The 24,836-nt window shown below is 37.9% G+C and overlaps 1 protein-coding gene across 2 annotated transcripts in view; it reads right to left on the reverse strand.

The window, feature by feature from the left end:
• The window catches only part of LOC129722175 (G protein-coupled receptor kinase 1), a 240,987-nt gene extending 225,488 nt beyond the window's left edge, over positions 1-15,499 (reverse strand). For both annotated transcript variants that reach the window (XM_055675448.1, XM_055675447.1), the window contains exon 1: positions 13,644-15,499. In XM_055675448.1, coding sequence (XP_055531423.1) covers positions 13,644-13,756 — 113 coding nt within the window. In that variant the 5' untranslated portion in view covers positions 13,757-15,499. The remainder of the gene's footprint in view (positions 1-13,643) is intronic.
• Between the last annotated feature and the right edge of the window lie 9,337 nt (positions 15,500-24,836).

Below are 24,836 nucleotides of genomic sequence, written 5' to 3' on the forward strand. Positions count from 1 at the left end.
AGCTCGGTGCTAGAGCAACTAGAATACTTTAAGTTCGAGGGTCTTGCGCTGGCGGTCGATGGTAGCGAAGGGTGGAGGGATTAATTTTACGCAGAATCTACGCAACTATCGTACACCAAACGTGCGACCGCGCTCTGCCAGTGTTGACCTATAATTTTGATGCCCTTCTCTAGTGCGCGTGCTGCTAGTTGAAGTCTATTACAAGCCAGCAGAGTCTAGTAATAAAGATTGCAATCTATTAAGCTACACCATAATGAATGGCAAAGCTAGTGAAATGGTATCACTTCTCCCGATTAGTTCTTGCTTACCCAGCGTTAGTAGTGGGAAGCGGCAGATTAATTTCGGAAATGAAGCTAGACAGGGAGTATTACGGGAGTATTTGGTTTTTGCGAATACGGAGAAAGAAAAAACCAATAATTTAGTTGTTGTAATTGAGAGCATTCAAGAATTGTTTTGGAACAAAAGAGATTACTGTGAAAATTGGATTGTTCTGGTTAAAAGATTCTATCGTAATGGCATATGGAAAAAGGGAATTCCGATTAAAATATTTGCTTCGTTTGATATTCTCCATTAGGGTGTATCTTATGCATTTGACTTTCTTGTTTGTTAAAAATAAGTAAAAAATTACAGATCTTGAAGGCAAAACATAACAGGCAAATCTTGGCAACAATCGGAAAAGTGATAGGCTAGATTACTTCCTTGTGGTGCCCCAGATTCGTGATTCTTTAACGACTAATTGTTGAATGAAGCCAAAATTCGTTAAAACTTCGCGAGTACAATAGTAGAACAAAAAAAGCATTATCAAAATCAAGTTTATTTCGGCTTATTTTGTGTGTATTACATTATACTGATTACCGCACAGTTTTTTGTTGGTTGTAAATGCTCTTTACAAGCTAGCAGACCGGAACATTTGTAGGGAAATTTTAAATTGAACTCGGCATATATTTGGCATCGAATGGGCTCTGCTGACTTTATATTTATGTGTGTTCTCTACACCGTGTACAATGTTTAAGAATTCAAGTTGTCGAGTGTTTGTCTGTCCTGTTCCTTTCGTATATTATATGAAAGAATTAGTAACATTTCTTACTCTATGTATGCACTCACGAATACGCATGGTGTTGATTGTCTTTCAGATGTGCTTTATTTTCGATGCGCGAAGAAGCAATTTCGGAAAATCTTGATGAAGGTTTTTAGTCAGCGGTTAAGCGAGAGTTCGTTCATAAAACCACCAAATAATATCCTCTCTCAAAAATTCGTAGAAAATCCGGTCGGCCATGATCTGCAAGGACACCGCAAGTTGTTGAAGTTGTGAGGGTCTGAGGGAGCGTATCCAGCTACGTTCAGTCCTGAAACTTGTTATCGATCTGAATATTTTTTTATTTCAAACAGTAAATGTGGTGTTAACAATTGAAAAATGTATTAACTGGAGAAATAATTAATTAGAAATTTTCAAAAAATATAGCCCAGCAGGTAGGACTCGAACCCAACCCCTTTTTCTGATGAAAAATTATTTATCGTGAAGGAGTGCGTCTTGAACTGTCCTACAGATCAGACGTTTTTTCGGTTGCTTGTGGACTGGTCTTTGACTGCCTATAGCTTCAAAGTTTGTGTTGTGTCAGTGTGTCTTTTAAATACTACCTGAAAGTTCTTTCCAGTTTTCAGTCTTTCTCAAGACTACCTATTTTTGAATTTAACATTTGTTTTAACTTTTTTCGTATCACCTGAAATGGCTGGACGGAAAAAGAAACCTCGCATCGCTGCGGGGAGGAAAAAGAGGCATCTCTTTCTGACACTTCGAGTGTCTGTAGTGACAATCCTTTTGAAATTTTGCCTGAGCAAGAAGCTGGTGAAATGGAAGTTATGAGTAATGAAACTATACAAAATGTCAATTCTTTAAAAAGGGAAAAAGTTCCACCTATTGTGGTAACTATTTCTTCTGAATTCAATATTTTCAAAAAGGAACTTTCAACGTTTGTTTCTGACGTTAAAGTTACCTATCAAATTGGTCGTAGAGGTGAATGCCGCTTATTAGCCGACTCTATAAAGGGTCGTAATCGTCTTATTCAGTATTTAACTGAAAAGATGTATAAATTTTTTACATATGACACGAAGAGCGCCAAGCCGTTCAAGGTCGTATTGAAAGGTCTCACCAACGATCAAACCGTTGATGAGATCAAACTTACTTTAACAGAATTACTTAGCATAGCCCCTACCCAAGTAATTCTAATGAAACAAAAATCACGAGGCGATAACAGTCAGCGAACTGGAATTTCCCTTGTTAATTATTTAATTCATTTTAACCGCAATGAGGTTAACAACTTAAAATTTTTTGAAAAAGCACATGCTTTGTATAATTTGCGTGTAAAGTGGGAAATTTATAGGAAGTATGACGGAGGTGAAAAGCATATCACCCAATGCCGTACTTGCCAACGTTATGGCCATGGTTCCAAATTCCGTAACATGGACCAAAAATGTCTAAATTGTGGAGACTCTTCTCACAAAAAGGACACATGTCCTGTGAAAGAGAGCAAAAATTTTCGCTGTGCGAATTGTAACGGCAACCATATGTCAAATTTTCATCAATGCCCAGTCCGTTTAGCAATTGTTAAGGCAAGGCAAGGTAAACAAAATTCAATTTCTCAATTAAAACCAACTTCAAAACAAAATTCTCCAAGCGTACCAGTGACGCATAGTTTACCTACTCCTTTGCATACCCGTTTAACTTATGCACAGGTTACAGGTAGTTCGAACATTATACCGCCTAGTGTTGGTAGTTCGAAAATGACCGTTAATATGGGTAAGCAAAATACGCTAGAAAACAATTGTACACCTATTACTCCAGCTAATATTGCTGCCGAAATTATTTTTTCTAATGTCAACTGCCTGGGGCCTATTACGGCAGGTAAACTTTCTATTTTGCAACAGGCAATGTTCGATCTTATGAACGCCATGTTGCAGGCCATTCAAATGTGTTTGAAGCCATTCAAATAGGCACAAATTTAACTATTAAAATTGTTTCTAATTTAAAATTTAACAATGATTTTAAATAAAACAATTAAAATATTAAATTGGAATGCTCGCTCATTGAAGGCCAATGAGAATGAGCTTTTTAATTTTTTAACAGTAAATAATGTGCATATTGCAATTATTACTGAAACATTTTTCAAACCTAACATAAAATTAAAATATGATCCCAATTACGTGGTTCATAGATATGATATGACTTTTTCTTCAGGGTTCCGGCGGTGGAGTTGCAATTGTTATTCATCGCCGAATCAAACATCGTGCTCTTCCCCATCTTGAGACGAAAGTTATTGATACTTTAAGAATTGAAGTTCAAACTGAACTTGGGATTTTATTTATTGCTACAGCATATTTACCATTTCAATGCACACGCGAGCCCAAAAATTATTTTAAAGGTGATTTACAAAAACTCACCAGAAATTCGTTCGAAATTTTTTATAATCGGCGATTTTAACGCTAAACATCGTTCATGGAATAATTCTCAAAGTAATTCCAATGGCAAAATTTTATTCAATGATTGTTTTTCAGGATACTATTCTATTTTGTCTCCGAATAGTCCTACATGCTTTTCTTCTGTAAGAAACCCTTCAACAATTGATTTGGTGCTAACAGATCAAAGTCATGTATGTAGTGATTTGATCACACATGCTGACTTTGATTCTGACCATCTTCCAATAACTTTTTCTTTATCACATGAATCAGTTTTAAACCCTATGAGCTCTGTTTTTAATTATAACAAGGCTAATTGGGAAAGATACAAAACTCATATTGAGAGAAATTTCAATAATGAGCTTGATTTGCAAAACGAAGTGAATATTGATTCCGCTTTGGAAGCATTAAAATGTGCAATTGTTGATGCCAGGAATTATTCTGTTCCAAAGGCTCAAGTGAAATTTGATTCACCAATAATTGACGAAAATCTTCAACTTCTAATTCGTTTGAAAAATGTCCGCAGACGTCAATATCAACGTTCTCGTGACCCTGTTTTTAAAACTATTCATAAAGATTTACAGAAAGAGATTAAAGATGGTGAACGTTTTCTTGTATCCAATGAACAAAAGGCTCAAAGACTGGCTCAGCAGTTTGAGAGTGTTCATAACTCAAATTTGAATTTTTTGAGTCCAATTGAAAATGAAGTCACACGTCAATTTGATTTAATTTCTTCCCAGAATTTTTTACCTGCAGAAATAATTGAAACTAACTTGAATGAGATTAAATCAATTATTAAAAATTTCAAAAATATGAAAGCACCTGGTGACGATGGAATCTTTAATATACTAATCAAACATCTCCCTGAGAGCACAATGGAATTTTTAGTGAAAATTTTCAATTGCTGCTTCAAAATTGCATATTTTCCCAAATTATGGAAAAATGCGATCTACGAGCGAAAGCCGACTGCGACGTACGCTAAGGAAGCGAGATCAAATGAAAATGGTGACCGTTTACAAGCCTGGTTGGGAGTGACAAGCATCCAAGAAAGTAAACTCCTTCATTGACCAATCTCCTGGGATGGAACATGGGTATTTCCTCCTTTTGTTCGGGTTTCAAAACCAACGATATAGCGCCTTTACTCGCTTCAACTGTTACGGTTGGAACTTGAGTACTAACTCTAGTCCTAGCATTTTTAGCTTATGGTTACAGCGCCATTACTCGCTCTCTTAAAGGAATATGGATTAGTAAATAATAATTAAGGCAATGTTTCTTTTTATTGAAAAAGAAAAATCTGTCACAGCAACATTCAAAGTGCAACTAAAAATCGAAAAGGATGGTTAGAGTGCAAGAAATCTCGGATCATCAAAAATATTGCAAAAAAACTCTACCACAAGTCCCCTCCAGTCCCCGACCACTGAGCAGCTGGGCATTTCACACACAGCTCCCTCACTCGTCGACGCAAAAACCACCTGTACCGTCTGCCGGGCTGAGATTAAGCCACGGGGGTGAGATTGAGCCAAAACGGGAAATGTTTGTATGTTAAATTACTTGAGATTTACAAAACCTAATACCTCAAATTCAATACTTTATGAAACAGGACATATTTATTCACAACTTAAAATGAAATATAGATAATATCAGTGAACTGTTTCGCTTAAAGAATATTTCAAAGTACAGGATGAAAAACATGCGCAAATAACGTTATCCAAAAATGTCCCAGGAAAACCAACCCGATCAAGAAATCACATCAACTTACTGCTCAGTTGGTACGTTAGGATGTCGTCTCCAATGTGTTGAGGAAATATTATGCATTGAACCTGTGCCGGCTCAGAAAATAATGTTTTTCCAAACTGTACACTTTTCGAGCCCTTTTGGGGTAAGATTGTGCCAAGCTATATTGAACGGCATAGTGTGCGGAATTCACATTCACGACAAAATTATATCAGTATACACCAAAACACTTGCATTGTTTACATAGGGTATCAATCAAAGAAATAGTTATCGGTTTCCGTTATACTCTACTAATTTTTTTGGAAATAAATATTTAAATTCAGTCCGCAAATATATATTTCGACTGTGACGTACAGTCTTCCTCAGTGCTTATGTGGACTGGTAAAGAGCTGCATACATACAATACATAGGGTATGTTTTTTGTCCCCACAGCATAAGGTATGTTGTCTAGCTATGGTATTCTTTGAAATAATGACTAAAAGCTTGAGAAGCTTACTGTTCTCAATTGTAAGATAGAAATTTTCAATTATTGATATTACTTATGGAATGTAACAAAATTTTGTACACCAATTCTATATAATACAATATCGCACGCTAGCCTGGGGGCTAATACGGTCTCGATCAACTAGATTAGTTGAGAGAATATTCGTTATCGATATTGTGTTTTTGGCACATTTTGTATGTTGTAGGATAAGTACAACGATACACCGTGCCCCAGTGCTGAGTCGAGAAAATTTCTAGCTAGAAAAGATCCTCGACCTGATCGGGAATCGAACCCGATATCACAACCGTGTGAGAGAGCTCGCCGACCGACATCGCTAACCACAGAACCACGGAGACCACAACAATTCTATATGAACTGATGACTTTTAAAGAAAAGAAGGAGGGTTGTGGGTACGTTTCCAGAGGTTTTGAGATCTCCAATGGAATATACAGTTGTCAATGACACATAATAATTGAAACGAAAAGTCTTCTCAAACTTCATGTCCTAACGTTTCCCCTTTTTAGGCTACCTGGAGACGCCACTATGTCAATAGAGACTGTCTATAAGCCACGTTCTCATAACTAATTACTATATGCATCAATTTGATCCAGCCATACATTTTCATATAATTCATGATACATAGTTTCTGATCAACCCCTTAAAGCCCCTTAATAGTCCACGTTGTTTATGGTCGTCCCTATACTTACTGTTTTATCATGTTAGTCATGTGGATTATTCGTAGACACACTAATGTTCATTTAACAGGTATTAAATTCAACTTTTTGTTTTTGGCACAATCTCACCACATAGAAGGGGTGAGATTGAGCCAAAGTTCATGTATTTTTAGCAAAATTATAGTTTATTGTAACTCAACCGTATTTGTTGTAGTTGATAACAAAACATTCTAGAATGCTTTGGTGTATTTTGGATCGAATTCTTTGCTTAAATGTGTGCGTTAGAAGCTTGAGATCAAAAAAGCATCTTTTTTTGGCACAATCTCACCCCGGATGACGGTATATGCAAGGAAAATAAAACAATTAAAGTAAGAATACTTAGCTTTCACTTAAAACCAAATTTGCCCTCTAGGGTCTTATCTCGAACATTAATTCGAAACTTCTCCTTTCCACAATCTTATTCCCTCCACATCGTCAGAGCAGTCATCCCCTAGCTCAATCCTCCTGGCTCATTTTCACAATAAATCTGGATCTCTCCGATATAAAATCACTTCACTGTTCACGATATTTAGTCGCTTTGTCTTCCAGAATTATTTTTTCTAAAAAACGCGAACGCGAAAAAACAGAAAGATGTCTACTCGTGCCCACGCTTACTTCGATTTTTTCGGTCTCAACTGTATTTGAACTGCTAGTACAGTTGTGTACGACAAACGGTATAGAAGCTTCTTCGTAGTGCAAATGTTGACAGTTGGCATTGTAAGTTGTGCACGCGAAAGATAGAAAAGTAGTTTCGCAGTGAAAACGTTGTAATTATGAATCAGGTAAAGATCATAGGCGGAACAATAGACAGTACTCGTTATTTTAAACAACTAACGCCATCTTCGAGTTAGGCAGAAGGCTTCTAAGACCATCCTCGTACAATGGGTCTAGAAAATGGTCGGTTAAGAGCATGAGATAAAATTTTATATCTGTAGAAAACAGATTTCGATATATATTACTTCATCAGATACAAATCTCATTCGTGTGTTTTTAACAAAAACATTACATCTCTACCATAACGAAAACCAGCAAGTGATAGGGGCTAAAGGGTAGAAAACTTATACTTTCAGAAATTTTGAAAGTTTTCGAGGTTCATAACTGTTCTTATAAGCTGCAGTCCGGAACATTTTCTGACTAGCTTCGAAACTCAGCATAATGAGATCATGATGATGCATCAAATATTTCGTAACTCATAATTAACTTATATCGTACTATTATTCCCATGGAGCGATTGTACGCACAATAAATGTATGCTGTACACTTAACGACGTTTATCGCGAACCATGATTCAATTTACGCTCCGATGAATTTCATGATCAAATTTAAAAATTCATTCCCGCCGATGGAGAAATCAAAAACCAAATTCCCTTCGCTGTTTTTTCTATTCACGGGTTTGCATCATTCTTGCGGAATTCGCGAAATTAAATTGTTACATAAATAAATAAAAAAGTGTTATTCTATATATAACGCTAGTCATCAGAAACCCGCACAGATACACTCGGAATCACCATTCATGTGGGGGAGGGGGGGGGGGATGGGGGGACAACCTGTTTGCTGTGCTCCACTCACCACCACGGTTCCAGTAATGCGCGCACAATAAGCAATCGCAAACCAGCCGAGGCGAAACAACCAGCTGCCGCTTGGTTAAGCGGTAGACAATATTTTTAGAGATAGGCATTGGAACTGAAAAGCAGCCTGGGTTTGAGGGGGGACAAGGTCGGTGATGACGATGCGAGAATATTCACTCTTGTGTGTCATTATAAGCCCCATCGATTTCTTCTCCCGTAATAACCGATGAACGAACCCCCTGTCCGGAAGGGGATGAATGTCACTAGCATAGGGCAATCCTCCGAAGTGATGGCCTAGCTCTTACGGTAAATCGCTCTGCCCGTTTGGCAAGCACGTTCGGTCTGGTGCTTGTTGTGCCGGTCATCGCCAATGAATGGACAGACGCTTGGCTGGGATGGTTTTCCAGCCCAAACCAAGAGCTTCCGCACGATGTCAACAGGAAAGCGCACGACCGGGCGATGGGCTGTGAATTGTGTGTTCGTTTGCTACGGGATTACACACTGGAAGGGAAAAGGAAGGCGCAGGAAAACTGCGTTTTCCGAAAAGGTTATTGTATCATAGGCCGAAGGTTACCGAAAAAAAATCTGATTCAGATACTTCACTGCTGCTATTATGTACGATTATTTTGTTATTGTGACTGGCAGATACGATATGACGAACGGATAAAAAGTGGAGAAAAACCTCACCATTCTTTGCTTTGAATTAGTGCTATTCAATGAAAATATAACCGGAGTCTTAAAACTTGAAGACACAGAATTATTTTCATTGTTCGGCGACTCTCCGATTCTGTTTCGGAACCGAACCATCCGAATCCGGATAATGGACCGAGTAATTTCGACAGTAAAACAGATCACAATAAAAATAACAGACAGAAATAGACTATTTTTTTGTTTTTAGGAAGTCATATTTCGTTGTTTACCTGGAAAAATTACTGTTCATCGACTCGACAAATTTTCATTGGGACTTAATATTGTTTATTCACGTCAAAATCTTGAGCAGAAAAATGAGCCAAACATCAGGATGGACATTTTTCGCCGAAAATTCTTAATGATAATTCCAAACAGGTAAGACATATTTAGCAATCCGAAACAAACTTATGGTAGGGAAATGATTCAAAGAATAATTGAACGCACTATCACCAGGGCTATAAAAATGTTCATGCCTTTGATATGAAAATTTATTTACCAACTTCCATTCTGAGAAGTCAGTTTATATATCATACCCGTATCAACGTACCTTCAATATAACATTACTTGAATTTGATTTCCAATCTTCCCGTTGAACAGTCTCATATGGCCTCGTAACGGTTTCAAATGATAACAGGCAAGTTATGGAAAACAGAAATAAATGTGTTTATATTTTGTTAAACAAATGTTTTTATATTTTGCTACATATTGCATATTATAATATCTGATTCTTGTGATACTAATTCAAAGTCCGTAATTCTGAAATCCAACTTTCATCTATGTTAATGCAATCAATTGGACATCATTTCTAAGTTTTTAAACTTATAAAAAAAATATTTATTACTAATGAGTGTTATAATTATTTCCGATTATTTATCCAGGAAAAACTTTTCACGATTGAAGTGTTTTTGAAGAGTGCTTTTTACAAATCTTAAAGTTGGCAACACTGGTATGTAATGACGTCCAACAATCATCTGTCAAAGACAAAATTGTTCAGTTGTTGTTATTGTTAAACTTTGCTCTGTGAAAACGTGTTTTGTTTGATAACTAAACCAGGGTGGCGAAAATAAAAGTATTTAAAATCAAAGTGCCTGATTTTTCCTTATATTCCCTGAAATATAACATTATTTTCCCTTTATTTTTCAGCATTCGGTACAAAAATAGTGCATCGTAAATGCACTATTCTAAAACTCTGAATTCCCAGTGGAAAAAGTATCCGATCAGACATAAAATCGAACGGTAACGGTCCCGAATTAGTCTCTCATGCTGAAAAAATCAGTTTTTGCGCTAAAAAGCCGTTTTAAAAAGAGTCACGAATCGGTTAAAAAATTTTCCCTGATCATTTTTCAGTTTACTGATTCTGAGCAGTGGGTACCAGCAGCAGAAGTGGTAACAGCGACAGCGGTAAGTGCAGCGACACTACTTCTTTCCTTAGTAAAAAGCTTCCTTTGCGCGGTAGCGGTGGGTGCATTGACCAGCAATTCCTTCAGTGCAACGCTCTGTCATATTTTGTCAACACACAAACGGGAATGTTGGCAATCAAAATCTGTTGGCCATCAAATTTACAGTGTGAAAACCACTTTTCACTGTGTTATCAGCAAGTGCCTGATTTCCATTGCCGGGGATAGGACTGAAATGTGATCAGAATCATGTTCGATATAAAATTAAAAAACTTGTCCTTTTGACCTAATTTAGAAAGGTAATATTTCTCGTTAATCATGACACTTCGTTCATTATTTCGGAACGTCTCAACAACAGACGCTTATTAATTCGACATCACGAATTTTCTTTTCCGTCAGCAATACACCACACCTAACAGCAGAATAATAAAATGGTGCGTAACTGAGTACAATTATACAGACACTGTTCTATTAAAAATGGACAAGCCTTGTTAAAACGCAAATTACGATTGATATCATTGGTCTTTTAATGCTTGCTTTTCCTAACAGGTCTGCAGTATAACCGAAAATGCGCTCCTAAGGCTATAATGTATGATTCTGTTTCTACTCAAACTAATCAGTCTACTACTATGGAGCTTCGTAGCCGCAAGGTTACAGAGTCCGCCTTGATGAGTGCCTGGTCGTGGGTTCGAATCTTAGTAGAATCAGGCCATTTGGTTGTCGAAGAACTTTAACATGGGTTTATTCTCAGGTTCTCCACTACATGGAAGGGTATGTCAAGCTGAATTCTATAGTACCCCTGCTGACTTTCATCCTTACAAAAATAAGTCCCTCTTAATATATAACTGGTCTGAGTAACGTATAATAGTTCTCTTCAAAGACATATAATTATAGCGCGGTCTTGGCTGGAGGAACGAGGTTTCGATAAGACTCCTTCCTCTTGACAAAATAAGTCCTTTTTATAATAAAACTGATCTCAGGAATATTTAATCTCTCCTGGGCATTATAATTGGCGATATTGGCACGGGTATCGAGGTTTCGATAAGACTCCTTCCTCTTGACATATTAAGTCTCTCTTAGAATTACCCTGGCCAGAGAGGAACGTTAGGTGTAGCCTCACTCTAGGGAATTGTAATTTGGCGATAATGGTAGGACAGGAAGAGGCTCGGTATAGTATAGCAGTAAGCTTGAAACGAAAGGGTAAACTCTCACACACAAGCACGGCTATAAACGAAAAAGCGTATCAAAGCAAAGCCTTGGTGCTACATTCCGTTTCGTAACTCGACCTTCTGTTTATTATACACAGACTTCGCAGCCAACTGTTAAGTGTACAGGACAATTGCGGGGCTAGCGCTACGATCCTACTAACACTAACAGTCTCTCCCGAGCCGAGACTCGAACCTACGACAACTGTCTTGTTAGGTCAGCATCGCACCTCGAGACCAGCTGGGAGGGTGAAAAAGCGTATCATTCACTTCAATAGTGATACTGCCAATAATACGAAGTACGGAGCACAGAGAACACCAATATCACAATATATCAAATGTCTCTGGTCGCAGTGATGGGTTCACACAGAGAAAAAAAATCAGTCTACTAGTGGATGGCCACTAGGACGGTCCTAACTAAGCAGCAGCGAATAGTAGCATCGAAAACCAGCAACGGGAACTGACGTAGAACTACGTAGAGATGTTCGTTAACAGAATGTAATAATCAATGTGTCGTGCAATAGTTAAAATGTACAATTTTTTTTCAAGGTATTGTAATATCCAGTTTTTAAGCATTTTCCTAACGCAGACATCAAAAACAGTCAAAGTGATTCCAAGTGGAAATGATAGTCAGGCACTTTTTGTATTTGGCGTCTACCTGCTGAAACGCACGGTTGTGTGCGGCCAAATTATGTTCGCTGTCATCCGTACCAAAAAGCTCACTTAAGATGCCCTCAAGGCAGAACAAATTTCACAACGGTCGACAGTATATAACATTCTGTACAATTGTGTACGGCCATTTGTAATAAACTACTTTTCAATGCGAGTCTTAGCAGTTGGCATTATAAAGTTCCGCTTTCTACACCCAACGCAAACGGGGAACATTTTATTACTTTAGGGCAATTTTTTATTACTTATTGTGTCTTATGACTGCGCATTATACACAAAGAGTAACAAACAAAGAGTAATAAAAATTATGACGGCCACACGCTTGTATGTGTTTCTGGAGGAGAACATACAGCCAAGCACCGCAATGCATGTGTTAGCAGACTTTACTCGCTGCATTTGTATTGATGCAACGATCAGGTTCATATTTGTCCCCTTCATCCACACATAATCAGAATCTCAACCGTCAACCTCAAATGTCTAATTTGAAACACTTTCGTTTCGTCCCCCAGTGTTTACTTGAAATGGAAATATGTAATACTGTCTGACCAGAGTTGCCGAAGTTGCGAATATTGTCTGGTTAGGCACGAGTATTGTATTTTCAAACAGGTGCAAATGAGTTTCCATGAACCAATGAGTATGTGTTTTAGATATCTTGCAGGAAAGCGAATGTTTTTGTTTTTCTCTAACGCAGTTTACAGATCGTGATGTCATTTCAAGACGCATTTCAAGTCTTTGAAATCATCAACGTTTGCATACTCTATGACGGGGTAAATGCTGCTTGGCAGCTCTTGTCATATTTTTTCTCTACTCCGTATGCGAACTAATACACGCACACCGGATGAATTGGAGATTAAAGAAACTTGTAACATGTGCAACATATGTGGCGGTGTGTGATTTTTTTTTGCTTGAGATGGAAAGGGAGCAATTTTCGACAGAAAAAATCTTGCATGTGGTTGAAACGACCATTATTAGATAGTCGTACTCCCGTAACACGTGCTAAATATATGACAGTATGTGTTGTTACTTGACTGGGGAAGAATTTTATTGCCTTCAAAGTAATATGTTTGTTACCCAAAAGGCAATTTTGCGCTATTGCTTCTAAAGTAATAAGGGAAAGTTTTGCGTGTACCGTGTCGAATATATGACAAATGCTCCTCTACTTATTCCAACGCCCGTTTAAAACTTTGTCATTGGTTCATTCACCAAAACAGCATTCTGGATCGGACCATAGAGCTGAACCGTATTCAGATCAAACAGGAAAGTTTTCTGTCGAACCGGATTCTGGACTTAGTTTTTTCAATGAAGACTGTGTTGATAGATAATTTCGCTTCTGAACTCTTTACCAAGTGGAACTAAAACATAATTGCACAACCGCGGGCAAAAACTAACCAGCATTATAATGATAATGTTTTGTCATCAAACCTGGCTTCCTCCGATTCGAATCTAATCGGTTCAACAAGTCAACCGAAATCTGTCATTATCAACATCATTAGCATACACGCGAGAAGCAGAGTGCTCTACACCGGCATCGAAGACAGTTTCCCCGTTAATATCTGACGAATGTCATACATATATATGTGCTACGAGCACCGCGCCGTACGGCGATCAGTGCGTAAACAAAACTGCAAAATCAAATAATTGTTCCTCGATAGTATAGTGGTCAGTATATGCCGCCAATTTATTTTTCGGATAAACTGATTGAGCATCACGATAGCCGAAGCGGTACTCACCTAGGGTCTGGCAGGACAATCTTTTTGCTGGCCCTAGCCGCCGGCATGCATTTAGATTTCTCCATCGCCATCAAGTAGCTGACATCGGCCAGCACTGCCTCGAGATCCGCCATCTTGGTTGTAAATTTTTTTTCGCTTCACTAACTGTAGCCGGACAACGAGTGCGGTTGTCCTTCTCTCTTGCTCGACTTGGAGTGTTATAGAAGGCAGCTCATAGGCTAGAACTTGTTGATTGGTTGTGATTCAGCTCGGCACAAACTATATTGAAATTGTCGCATTCGGAAAACACTGCAATGCTTAATACGATAAAGCAATAACAACAGGTAGGCTTTACGGTTTCCTTAGAAAGAAAGCCAATTTCAACTTGATATGCTGCGATTTCTCCGTATTCATGTATGTGTTTCAAGCCGCTGCTCAAGTTAAATAAACAATATTGTGCATAACTTCTGTTCTATGTCGGGCAACAATTGGGGCCTCACTTATATAAAACACTGCTTTATTTTCCGGTGCCGTAGATAGCGCTCTTTACGGCGCTCACTTTATGTAAACACACCCCACGAGCAGGCACAATCAATTTCGAAATATCGCAAAAAAACTTTCGGCTCGCATTTGCACGCTAATTCTTTGGCACTTGTTTATTGACACCCCTGGGTGCACGCGGAATCTCCACTTCCTTCGCACTCTCACTCTCTCTTTCTCTTTCTCAGCTGATCCAGCTCCAATAACTGCTTCAGCCCGAAAGCCGAATATGATGAGCAACAATATTCTTTCTCGCTTTTAGCAAGCATAAACAAATGAATGAATGAAGGAATTTATCTGCTTGTTATTGAATAGCAAATGGCACACACTATACACATCCCGTGCGCCAGTAAGCAAACGAATATAGCAAAAAATCAACACATTGCACTCTCTTAGATACCAAACACTCGCTCACTATCATCAGTTTTTTTTTTCTCGTGAGTGAAAATCGCCCCTCACATAGAACGAATCTCGGCTAATGATTTTTGCGCACGCGATATTACTAGAGTCACTCACGAGTGCTAACTGAGTACGCGATACGCGACTGTGACAAATCGTGTTTTTTTTTCTTTTGCTCGATTTCGTCTTCAGACAAGTTTTAGAGCCAGGGCTGCAAAATGTCTTCTATTTCAGCGAAGACTCTTTGCGTGACACTTCTTTTCAATAAAGTCTCATCACGACCAACTGACAATAAAAATAACACCAAACACGATCCATCCTATAGTTCTCGATAGAACTGATCTTGTTGCTCACTGAACCACAACCAAACACTGATAAAAAGCTCAACCCCAAAACCGATGACTAGTGTGCTACACCACAGTCAATGAGAAACCATTTATTCTCTTTCTCTCTGGCCTTCTCAGGTCGTCCCACACACAGAGGCGCACGTCGTATTCGTCTCTCGCACTCATCCACCGAACAGCCGTTTCACCCTACCAGGACCAACCAGTACTTTTGCGAGTGATTTTGTATCTTATTGCGTACACCGAAAAAATTCCCCTTCTTCTCAGCAGCAGGTTAATAATGAAGAAAAAGAAACTACTCCTGTGAAAAACAAAAAACTGCCACTCTTTCGACCAAAACCGGGTCCACTAGGCAACCAATCGACCAATGAACTGTTCGCAAACTGTCCTAATTCTGACTAACTGATGCGACTAGCAGAATTTTTTGCTCGCCAAAGGAGCCACAGAATCAGCGTGTACACCAGAAGAGCTGGCCCCTTGCGCAGCACACTTCCCACTTCGCTTTTGACCGAAAAATGCTAAAGGCCCGGAAAACCGTCGTTTACCATCCAAACGCGACAAACTCTGCTCACTCACTGACTATGACTGACTACGGTACACAAGTGGAGACCACGAATAACCACGGGTGAATGTGGTTTCAAATCAACAAACACACGCATCCATCACGGACCGTGTGAGAGTGAGTGCCACCAAGTGCTCCCCCGCCCATCCGTGCAGCTCCAACCATCTTTTCTGCTTCTTCTCTCTTTGTTGCGTGACAGCCCTTTGGCTGTACATATTTGACGTTCCACCTTCCACACGTCATATCTGGCACAGCAGGAACTCGCTATATCGCCAACAATTATTTCAATTCAGTGCGACATTTTACGGGTTGATTCAACTTTTATATATTTTTATCTATTTCTTTGAGGAATTTTATCATATTTTTCAATGCATCAGCGTTTTTTGTTTCGAAAACTTCCTGGAAGTTGCTTATTTTGTCTAATTCATATTTATGTCTCAAGGTTGCATATTTTGTACATTCTGTATAATCCATATTTAGTACATTCTGTATAATCCATATTTAGAAAAATCATGACCTGAGAAAATTCTATTGAGTGTGCGAGTTTCTTCATTGTTAAGTTGCATGTTTTTGTGCCATGGATCTTTTCTGAGAGAGTTTTGCAGAGTAAAAAATGTTCTGCCTTTTCCCAATTCTGCTGTGTAATTAACATACCATTTTTGAGTTTGATCATCGGTCAAATCTTTGAAAAACGATATTGCGTCATGAAGCATTATTTTATTGTCTATAATGTGCTCCTTATTTAGCGCTGCTTTCGCCAACGTATCTGCTACATCATTTCCGTTGATGTCCACATGACCGGGTATCCACTGTAAAGTTGTTTTCATTTCCCATGCAGTTTGTAATATACTGTCAACTATTTCATCTCGGACTCTCAATTGTTAAGCATTTTCAATCAATGTTAATCCTGATTTTGAATCTGACATAATTACCGCTCCTGATATTGAATTGCTTTTAATAAACTGTAGTGCTATGTGAATTGCTTCTAATTCTGCTGTCATTATACAAACCGTGTTTTTTAGCTTTAACGATAGTTTTGTGTTACTTCTAGCATGGTATACTCACATCCCTGTCACGAACGTCATTCCCATACATTGTGCTTGAAGCCGGTTTTCTGGTTTTTCTCTGGCTCTCTGGCTCGATTATACGTCAAAAAGCTGTCAGTGCTTGCGAAACAGCCGAATAAGCTCCGTCCATGCGAGATCAATTGTTGCTGCAGGTGGTGTGTACGAATGCAAAAAGCGAAGAACGACTGTTTTGTTTTGAACGTTCTATGGATTTTGTGCAGGACATAAATGGTCATGTTCAAACCTGTTTTAACACGTTCTGGATAGCCCCACATTCAATATAGTTAGAAGCACGAAAAAATCTGTACTGTAACACATGCGGCACAATGAACAGAGCTTATGATCATATTTTAAACACTAGCGTCATCATCATCGGCGGCGGCTTCAGGAAACAGTTGCCATGACATCGGTCTGGGTATACTCCCACTTCGCATAGATCAAGCTGTTTGGATGCATCTGTATAAATTATTTGTCTACCAGCGTATTTTCCGTGGATCAGTCCTAGCGTGAGTTGTTTCAGTATTTTTTTCGACGATTGTTTTTTGTTCCATACTTCGTTTTGTAAATCCAATTCTATTTCCACTTCGTTGCAGTTTGTTTTCGCTGTGATTTCTCTAGACATGCTGCGAAATACGTGTTGATGTTCTCGAGTAATTTGTTCTACGAAGGAGTATCGCCCCGGGTCATCGATCGGTCTATCCATATGCTTCTCTAATTGGTTCCAAACTACGGAGTTCCGATAGTTGATTCTCACCAGATATTTTTCTACCACGTAGATTCGTCGAAATTGCATTGGTTGTTGTGCAGCGATTGCTTGCAGTGTGTTGATTGGTGTGCTTTTGGTGCAGCCCGTAATCCTGCGCAAACATTGATTATTAATAACGTTTAGGAAATTCAAATTGCTTTTGCTCGTTGAACTATATATATATATAGTTGCCCCGTATTCTAAAAAGTTTCGTATCAAGCCATTGTGTATTGTGTTTAATATTTCGGGATGTCCTCCGTATCTTGTTCCGCTTATAACTTTGATCATATCAAGTCTTTGTGATGCTTTTTGTTTTAGTTCTCGTACATGACTGCCAAATCTAAAGTTCTTATCAATTAGTATACCCAGGTATCTATGATGATTAACTGTTTCTATTTGTTCTCCTCTGATGTTGACTTGTAACTGCTTATCATTTGCTTGAAAGATAATAGATTTTGTTTTGCTGGGGTTGATGTCTAGATTTAGCTCTCTGGTTTTGTTTTCAAATTTGTCCATGAACGCTTGCGCTCGTTGTTCTACTTGTTCTAGGTTTTTGCCTTCTATAATCACACCGAAGTCATCGGCATACTGCACCAGTGTGACACCGTCTACTTTTATTTCGTGTAAACACTTCGTATACATGTTGAAGAACGTTGGAGACAATACGTCTCCCTGTGGCAAACCGTTGCTGACTGTTCTCTCTATTATTTCTTGTCCTACCGCAAATTGTATTTTCCTTCTTCTGAGAAAAGCCGAAATATAACAAATGTATTCTTGGGGTGTGTGCTGCTTATAAAGTATTTCTTCTAATTTTTTAACTTGTACTGCATTGAAGGCGTTTGTTAAATCTACAAAGATCGCTGCTACGACTTTTTTTTTCTCTTTTCGCTTGACAAATTTTATTTGAGACATAGTTTAGGCAATCTGTAGTCGACCGTTTCTTGCGAAATCCAAAAGACAAAACCGGCATCAACATTGCTTTGTCTAAGAAGTCTTGGTATTCGGTGAGTATTGCTGCATTCAACGTTTTACTCAAACAATTGATCATAGAAAGTGGTCTGATTCCCTCTACTGATTCTGGGCATTTCCCAGGTTTTGGAATTGCTATCACCTTAATCGTTTTCATACTCTCTGGGAAAGATCCAGTTTTCCAGATGAAATTCAGTTCTCGGATGACAATACTGTACAGTTTTTCCGGAAATAGTTTCAATATCTCGTAAGATATGCCGTCTGATCCAGCAGCAGATGCTTTCTTTTTTGTATCCAGGAAAGCGACCCATTTTTCTTTTGTCATAATGTCCCTTCGAGTTGTGTATCCTGAAGTTATGATTTCGTCTATTTCTTCTATAGGGAAGTATTTGTCCATAAAGTTTAGCGCCAAAGTTTTATCCTCATGTACCAGTATGTTTTCCTTTTTGCTTTTATTACGGCCCGTTAATCGTCGTATATCATTCCAGATTACCTTAGATGGTGTTTCTGGGTCTATTGATCTGGCAAAATCCTTGAATTTGTTTTGTGTTGCGACTTTCTTCTGCCTTATTAACTGTGCTTCTGCTTCTTCAAAGTCCAGTAATTCCGTCAATCCGCTGCTTTGGTTGAATCGTGCTCTCGCTTCATTTTTTTTTGTTCCATGCTTCTTCTACTGTCTCATTCCACCAAAACTTCGGTTCAAACCTGTTTTTCTGTCTTGCTTTTTTGTAATTTTTTTAACTTCGTCTTGTATGTCACCAATACTTTGTATCGTGTTAATGCCGATTTTTGGAATATTTTCTTCTATCTTCTTTTTATTTGTGAAGTATTTTGGTTTCATTTTTTTGTTGATAGAAATTTTCGTAACTATAGCTAAATGTCGGCTGCCTATACCTTAGTTTAGCACCTGCATCTTAGCGTCTTGATATATATCAGCTGTGGTCATGACTAGATCTATCGATGTTACTTGCTTGTGTATTTCATTTGGAACGAATGTAACTTGTCCCTCATTTAAAATTAATAAATTAGAGTCGTTGACTAACTCCATTATAATTGCCCCTGTCCTGTCCGTTTTTCGTTTATCCCATACAAAGTGGTGGGCATTGAAGTCACCTCCCATTATCACTTTCCTATGTTGTTGAATTCTGTCGAATATGAGCTTTAGGTTGGTTTTTAGTTCTGTGTTATTTATGCTTGGTGAAATGTATATTGATACAACCAGTAAGTTAGGGTTGATTATTTCTCTTGCTACACATTGTATAAGATCAAATTTTGGTAGTTTGAATTCTTTGGATTTGTACTCTTTTTTCATAATTATTGCTACTCCTCCGTATCCGTCGTCTCTGGAGTCTAGGAATGTAAAATATTTCGATATATTGTATTTTTTAACTTGCCTTTCTTTGCTCCATGTTTCAGATAGTAGTGCTATGTCATATTGGTCGAGAATCATTTGTCTGGAAAGCTCATCTTCATTCTTCTCCATGCTTTGTATATTGCATTGGAAAATTTTAAGTTCTGGACTCATTATATATCCATCGTGTTTTCAAAGCAAGTCGTTGATTGACTTGTTTCCTTTGTTTCTATGTTCTGTGCGTTCTCTAGTCTTTTCTGTAAGCTTCCAAATTTTACTGGCGTGTTGAAGTTGAGTTGTAGATGGATATCTTCCTGTCTCTGTTTTTCGATCTGTTGTGCCCAGCGATCGAACTCCGTTGTTCGGTATTTGTTGAAAAGTGCTACACCCTGTTGCTCCTTTCCATGTTCCGTTTTTTTCTTTTTATCGTTGTAGATAGTTATGGTATCCGCTACATTACTCTCCACCATAGCACGTTTCGTCTTTTTCGTCCTGTATTGATTCGAATCTTTAGTCTTAAAGTTACCTGCTGTCATTTGTGAGTAAGTATCAGTCAATGCCGGGAATTCTGTAACGTTATCGAGTATCTCATATCGATTTTGGGTTAAAATAGGGTTCGTTTCCTTTGCTTCCAAATAGGTTAAATAGGTTTGCCATAATGGTTTTAATGTTCCGTTGACGTGCCCATTCGGGACAATCATTCACGTCCGTTGTGCTGTGTTTTCCTTCCGTTTTGCAGTATAGACAAGTCTTTTTATAAATACAGTCGCCTCGTTCCATACCTTCGTGTTGTTTAGTGCATATTCCACATCGTTGTTTGGATCTACAGGAGTTGGTTTTGTGTCCATATCGCAAGCAGTTGTGACACAGAAGTGGTTTATTTATGAATGGTGAGACCTTGTTTATGCAGCAATATAGTTTGACTTCACTTGGAAGCAGCGTTGCCAGGTAATTTTTTGAAAAATCTGGAAAAGGCAAAATAAAAATCTGGAAAAATCTGGCAGTCATTTCGTGGGGTGAAAGGTTAATTTTTCGGATAAAAGTCTTGGGGTACGCAAAATTTGAGGTGACAAAATTGCAAAATTTCGCGCCAAAATCGAAGTAATGCCCTTTTTGCGGAACAGAGAAAATAAAATCTGGATAAAATCTGGATCATCCATGAAAAATCTGGATTTTTGGACATCAAAGCTGTCTACCTGGATACATGTTCAAAAATCTGGATAATCCAGCTAAATCTGGCAACGCTGCTTGGAAGCTTGTTTGATCGGAACGTGATGCTGACTCGGTTACTAAGGGTTCTGGTGTTGTCAACATATCGACTTAGCCTGTAGATGTTCATGATCGGTACGTCGGAGGTTATGTTTTCTTGGATTTCTTGTGTTGTTATGTCCTGTGGAACACCCGTGATGACTCCGGTGATTGAGATAAAGCTTCGAGGGATATACATCTTGTAGTTATTGATCTTCATCGTATCATCATCTTGTAGTTGATTCGCGACAGTGTGGTTTTTAACAAAAATCAATAGCTTGTTACGTCCTAATGGCCGCATGTTAGTCACGTTTTCTCTGTATTCAATGTTTTTAGATAAGAGTTTTCCCAGCGATAATTTATTGATTTGTCTTTCGGTATTTTCTTGGTTTCTTATATCTGCTATTAGTCGAAAAGGTGCTATATCGGTATGGCGATATTCATATTTCATGAATTGTCTTTCTTTTCCCGTTTTTCTGGGAATAGGTGGCGGTTCGTTCATGATGGAGGTTAGGTCTGTCGACCTCAAAATTTTTAATTCACTTTTTATAGTAAAATAGTATTTTACTTTCTAAAAATGTCTTACAGATTTAAAACAGAATTTACTTATGTAAATTTCACTGTATTTAAACTATTTGATTCATTTAGATCTATTCAACTTAAAAGTGCAACTGTACTATTTAATGGCGTCTCGCAGAAAATAGCTCCAACCATCACAAGCGACCCGTATCGTGAATGTCATTTGTTGTGACATTTAGGCGTTCGTTTAACTGTCAACGCTGGTACGGTTTCGCGTAGTTTGCTTCTTTAGATTATTTATTAATAACTACCCTCGATATCCTACAATTGTAAAGATTAAACAATGAAACCTTCTTCATAAAACATCACTCCTCTTATATGGTATTGTAGGATTTTTTTCGAATTTATTCTAATTTTTGAACACTCAAAAGTGCATGAATGTTGTATTTGCTGGTGTATTTTGGAGAACAACGCTATCAAGTATTAGTTGTTTTGGAAAACCAAAAACATGCTCTATACTTTTAACTATGCATATTGAGTTCTCAAATTTCAATTTTCCGAAAAATGTTCTTCCGTTTTCAGAAGTGATATTTTTGAGTATGTAGAATTAGCAAGATCGAATGAATTTGTTTTTTGAAAAGTACACTCCTCCCACAATCATGGATCTCCTACAATTACGGATCACTTTTGTGTTTCATGTTATTTAACTTAACTAGAAAGCATATAACATTTTTGCAGTAAAATATGCCATATTTGCTAGCTTTGAATAGAGAAACATCGTTTTCATCCCTAAATTGATGTGTTTTTTATAACCGTATATTAGTGCCATAGAGAATCTCAAAATATTTGTCGTTTTTCTCATTCAGTGTAAGTGACACGCTTCTCACTCACAAGGTTTTTATGTGATATAATCGCGAATTCTCGTCCAAAAAAATAGCTCATACACAAAGATCAGTTCTTTACGATTAATCAAAATGTTGATGATTAATAACAATTTTTATGAAAAAATAAGTTATTTTCTAAAAGTTCCATAATAGGGACCGAGACAAGATAGTTTTTTACAAATATGGTTCACTCCGATTCAAATGTGATTTACACCAATTAAAACACCCTTTCAACTTCTATTAAGCTCTAAACGTAAGCTAAACAGTGTGTCTCTGGAAAATACTGTTTCCAAAGCACGTGGGGCAGAAAAGCTACGTGGAGCGGCAAACTTTTATGATGTACCATATACAACGGTGCATCGCTACCTTTGGGAGCGACAGACTTCGACTCTCGATCTTACTGCAACTTCGAAAGTCACTTAAAATGTGTCCAGACCAATCGAGATCTTTAATGCGATTTTAAACATATTATTTCTTCATATAAGGTATAACGTTCTCTTGGGTCGGATCCAAACTCGCGCATCAGTCGCTTGTCATACTTAGCATTCAAAAAGGCTTCTGTTGACTGGGGGGATTGGTCCGGCCAGGAAATAACGTTCATGCAATGCCTCTGTCGGACCGTGCTTTGGATCTTTTGATCCCCCTTTGTGTTTAAAAAACTTAGTAGACATAAGGCGAGACGATTTTCCGGACAACGTTGCCGCGAAACTCATTCCTCAGAATCTTTGGATGTAAAAAGTGCATCCGTAATCACATATCCTCCGCATCCGCATCTGCAGATGTCTGAAAAATCACATCCGTAACATCCCTGGTTAATGTATGTTTTGATTGCATGTAAGACTTACTTATTTTAAAATTGATTTTTTCAATACTAGAATAAAGCGAAATTGATCACTTTTTACATTTTTCAAATAACTGTATTTAATATTTATTTAAAATGAGTACTGGTATGAGCCCAAGAGATCGTTATGGCTATGAGTGTAATTTCTATCCAGCTTTTTACGTGCCATAATGGCGGTCGCTAACATGCGTGTTCGTAATAAGCGAACCTCTCTGCTTACGTCCATTTTGGGATTTCTGAAATGTTGCCAATTTTTTTTTTCTTATGATTGAAATACATAAAGACTGACGTGAGCATAGTTGTCAAGATAATGAATAATTTATTACGAACTTTGCATTAACGTGGCCACCGTTATGGCGCGTAAAAAGCTGGATTTATTAAAGTTTACTCTATGGACCAAATCCGAGAATTTTGTTGCCAGATACATTTCTTTTTCGATAAACTACATAGACCTTCCTATCTGCTCTAGTTTTAGTGCTCGATTTCACTAATACAAGTTTTATTTTTGGTTGCAAATAATCAACAAGCTGGTGGTAACAAAAAATTCCTCCTGCCCCGAACTTTTATTCAGGTTGTAAGCCGATTTTTAGTTCTATTTCGTCTGTTTTGAAGTAGAATACTTCTCTCAGGAAGCTCGGCTACATAGGGATGTGAAATGAAAATCTAAAACCGAAAAAAGTGAGAAATATGTCCAATTTCAAATGCTAATAAATCGGTTAGTATTCGATGGATTTCCTTCGTTCTTGCAGCATTAGATTGGAAAATCTTCTAAGATTCTTCCCAAAAGAAGATAATTGTCATTTAATATTCACACTATTGTACTATTGTAAATAGTCAAGCCTTGTCAAAAAGAAAAATTCGACCTCTGATTGGTCGTTATATGATTGCTTCCCAAGCACAGTCGACAGAATCATGTACCTTGCAAATTAAAACATGCTATTTAACCTATATAAGAGCCTGTTTCAGTAGAAGCCGCGCATAATAGTTCTAGACAGCGACAACAGCAGTCGTCAGCAGGGGCGGATTATCGCGAAGGCGAAGCAGGCGCCTGCTCGTCAATCATCGAAGGACGCCAAATGAGTGAGCGAAAAATTTGAAAATATAAAGCTCGAATGATGATAATAATTTAAATGTTCGGCAGTTTATCAACTTCTCAAGGACTGCCTGGCAGTGCCTACTTCTTTAAAAATGCTCATAACATAAAGCTAACAATGACAAGCAGGAAGCGCCGAATCAATTTACGCCTGCAGCTCAAATTACTCTTCGTCCGCCCCTGGTCGTAAGTCATGAGCACGACATACGAAAAAATTTCATCTCAAAATTTTAAAATTGTCAAGCCCCAACCATGACAAGCAATTTAGAATATTATTGAAAATGGTCAATCCTTATTGAAGCGTAAAATTCGATTGATCTGATTAGTCAACGTCTATTTACTAGAAAAAATGACTGACACGCACGGCTGCTTGGGGTTATCTTTCTTGTAAAAGTATTCTACTTCAACCTTGCGGTCGTGGCTTTACACACAACCCTCCTGTGATTTTTCCACTAAAACAAAGTTTGTTAAAACAGCTAACACTAATGAACTACACACTCAACTGCATAATGTTTTCTCGGTAAAGTAAAATACCGAACAACTTGAAAACATTTTGGTTTACCGTTGTTCCGTAACAAAATTACTGAGAAATCGGAAATCGAATGTATTAACCGGAATACCGTAAATTTGTTTGCCGAAAAAATCCGTAAAA

Source organism: Wyeomyia smithii, chromosome 2 (assembly GCF_029784165.1).
Source record: "Wyeomyia smithii strain HCP4-BCI-WySm-NY-G18 chromosome 2, ASM2978416v1, whole genome shotgun sequence".
In the NCBI taxonomy this organism is placed as follows: domain Eukaryota; kingdom Metazoa; phylum Arthropoda; class Insecta; order Diptera; family Culicidae; genus Wyeomyia; species Wyeomyia smithii.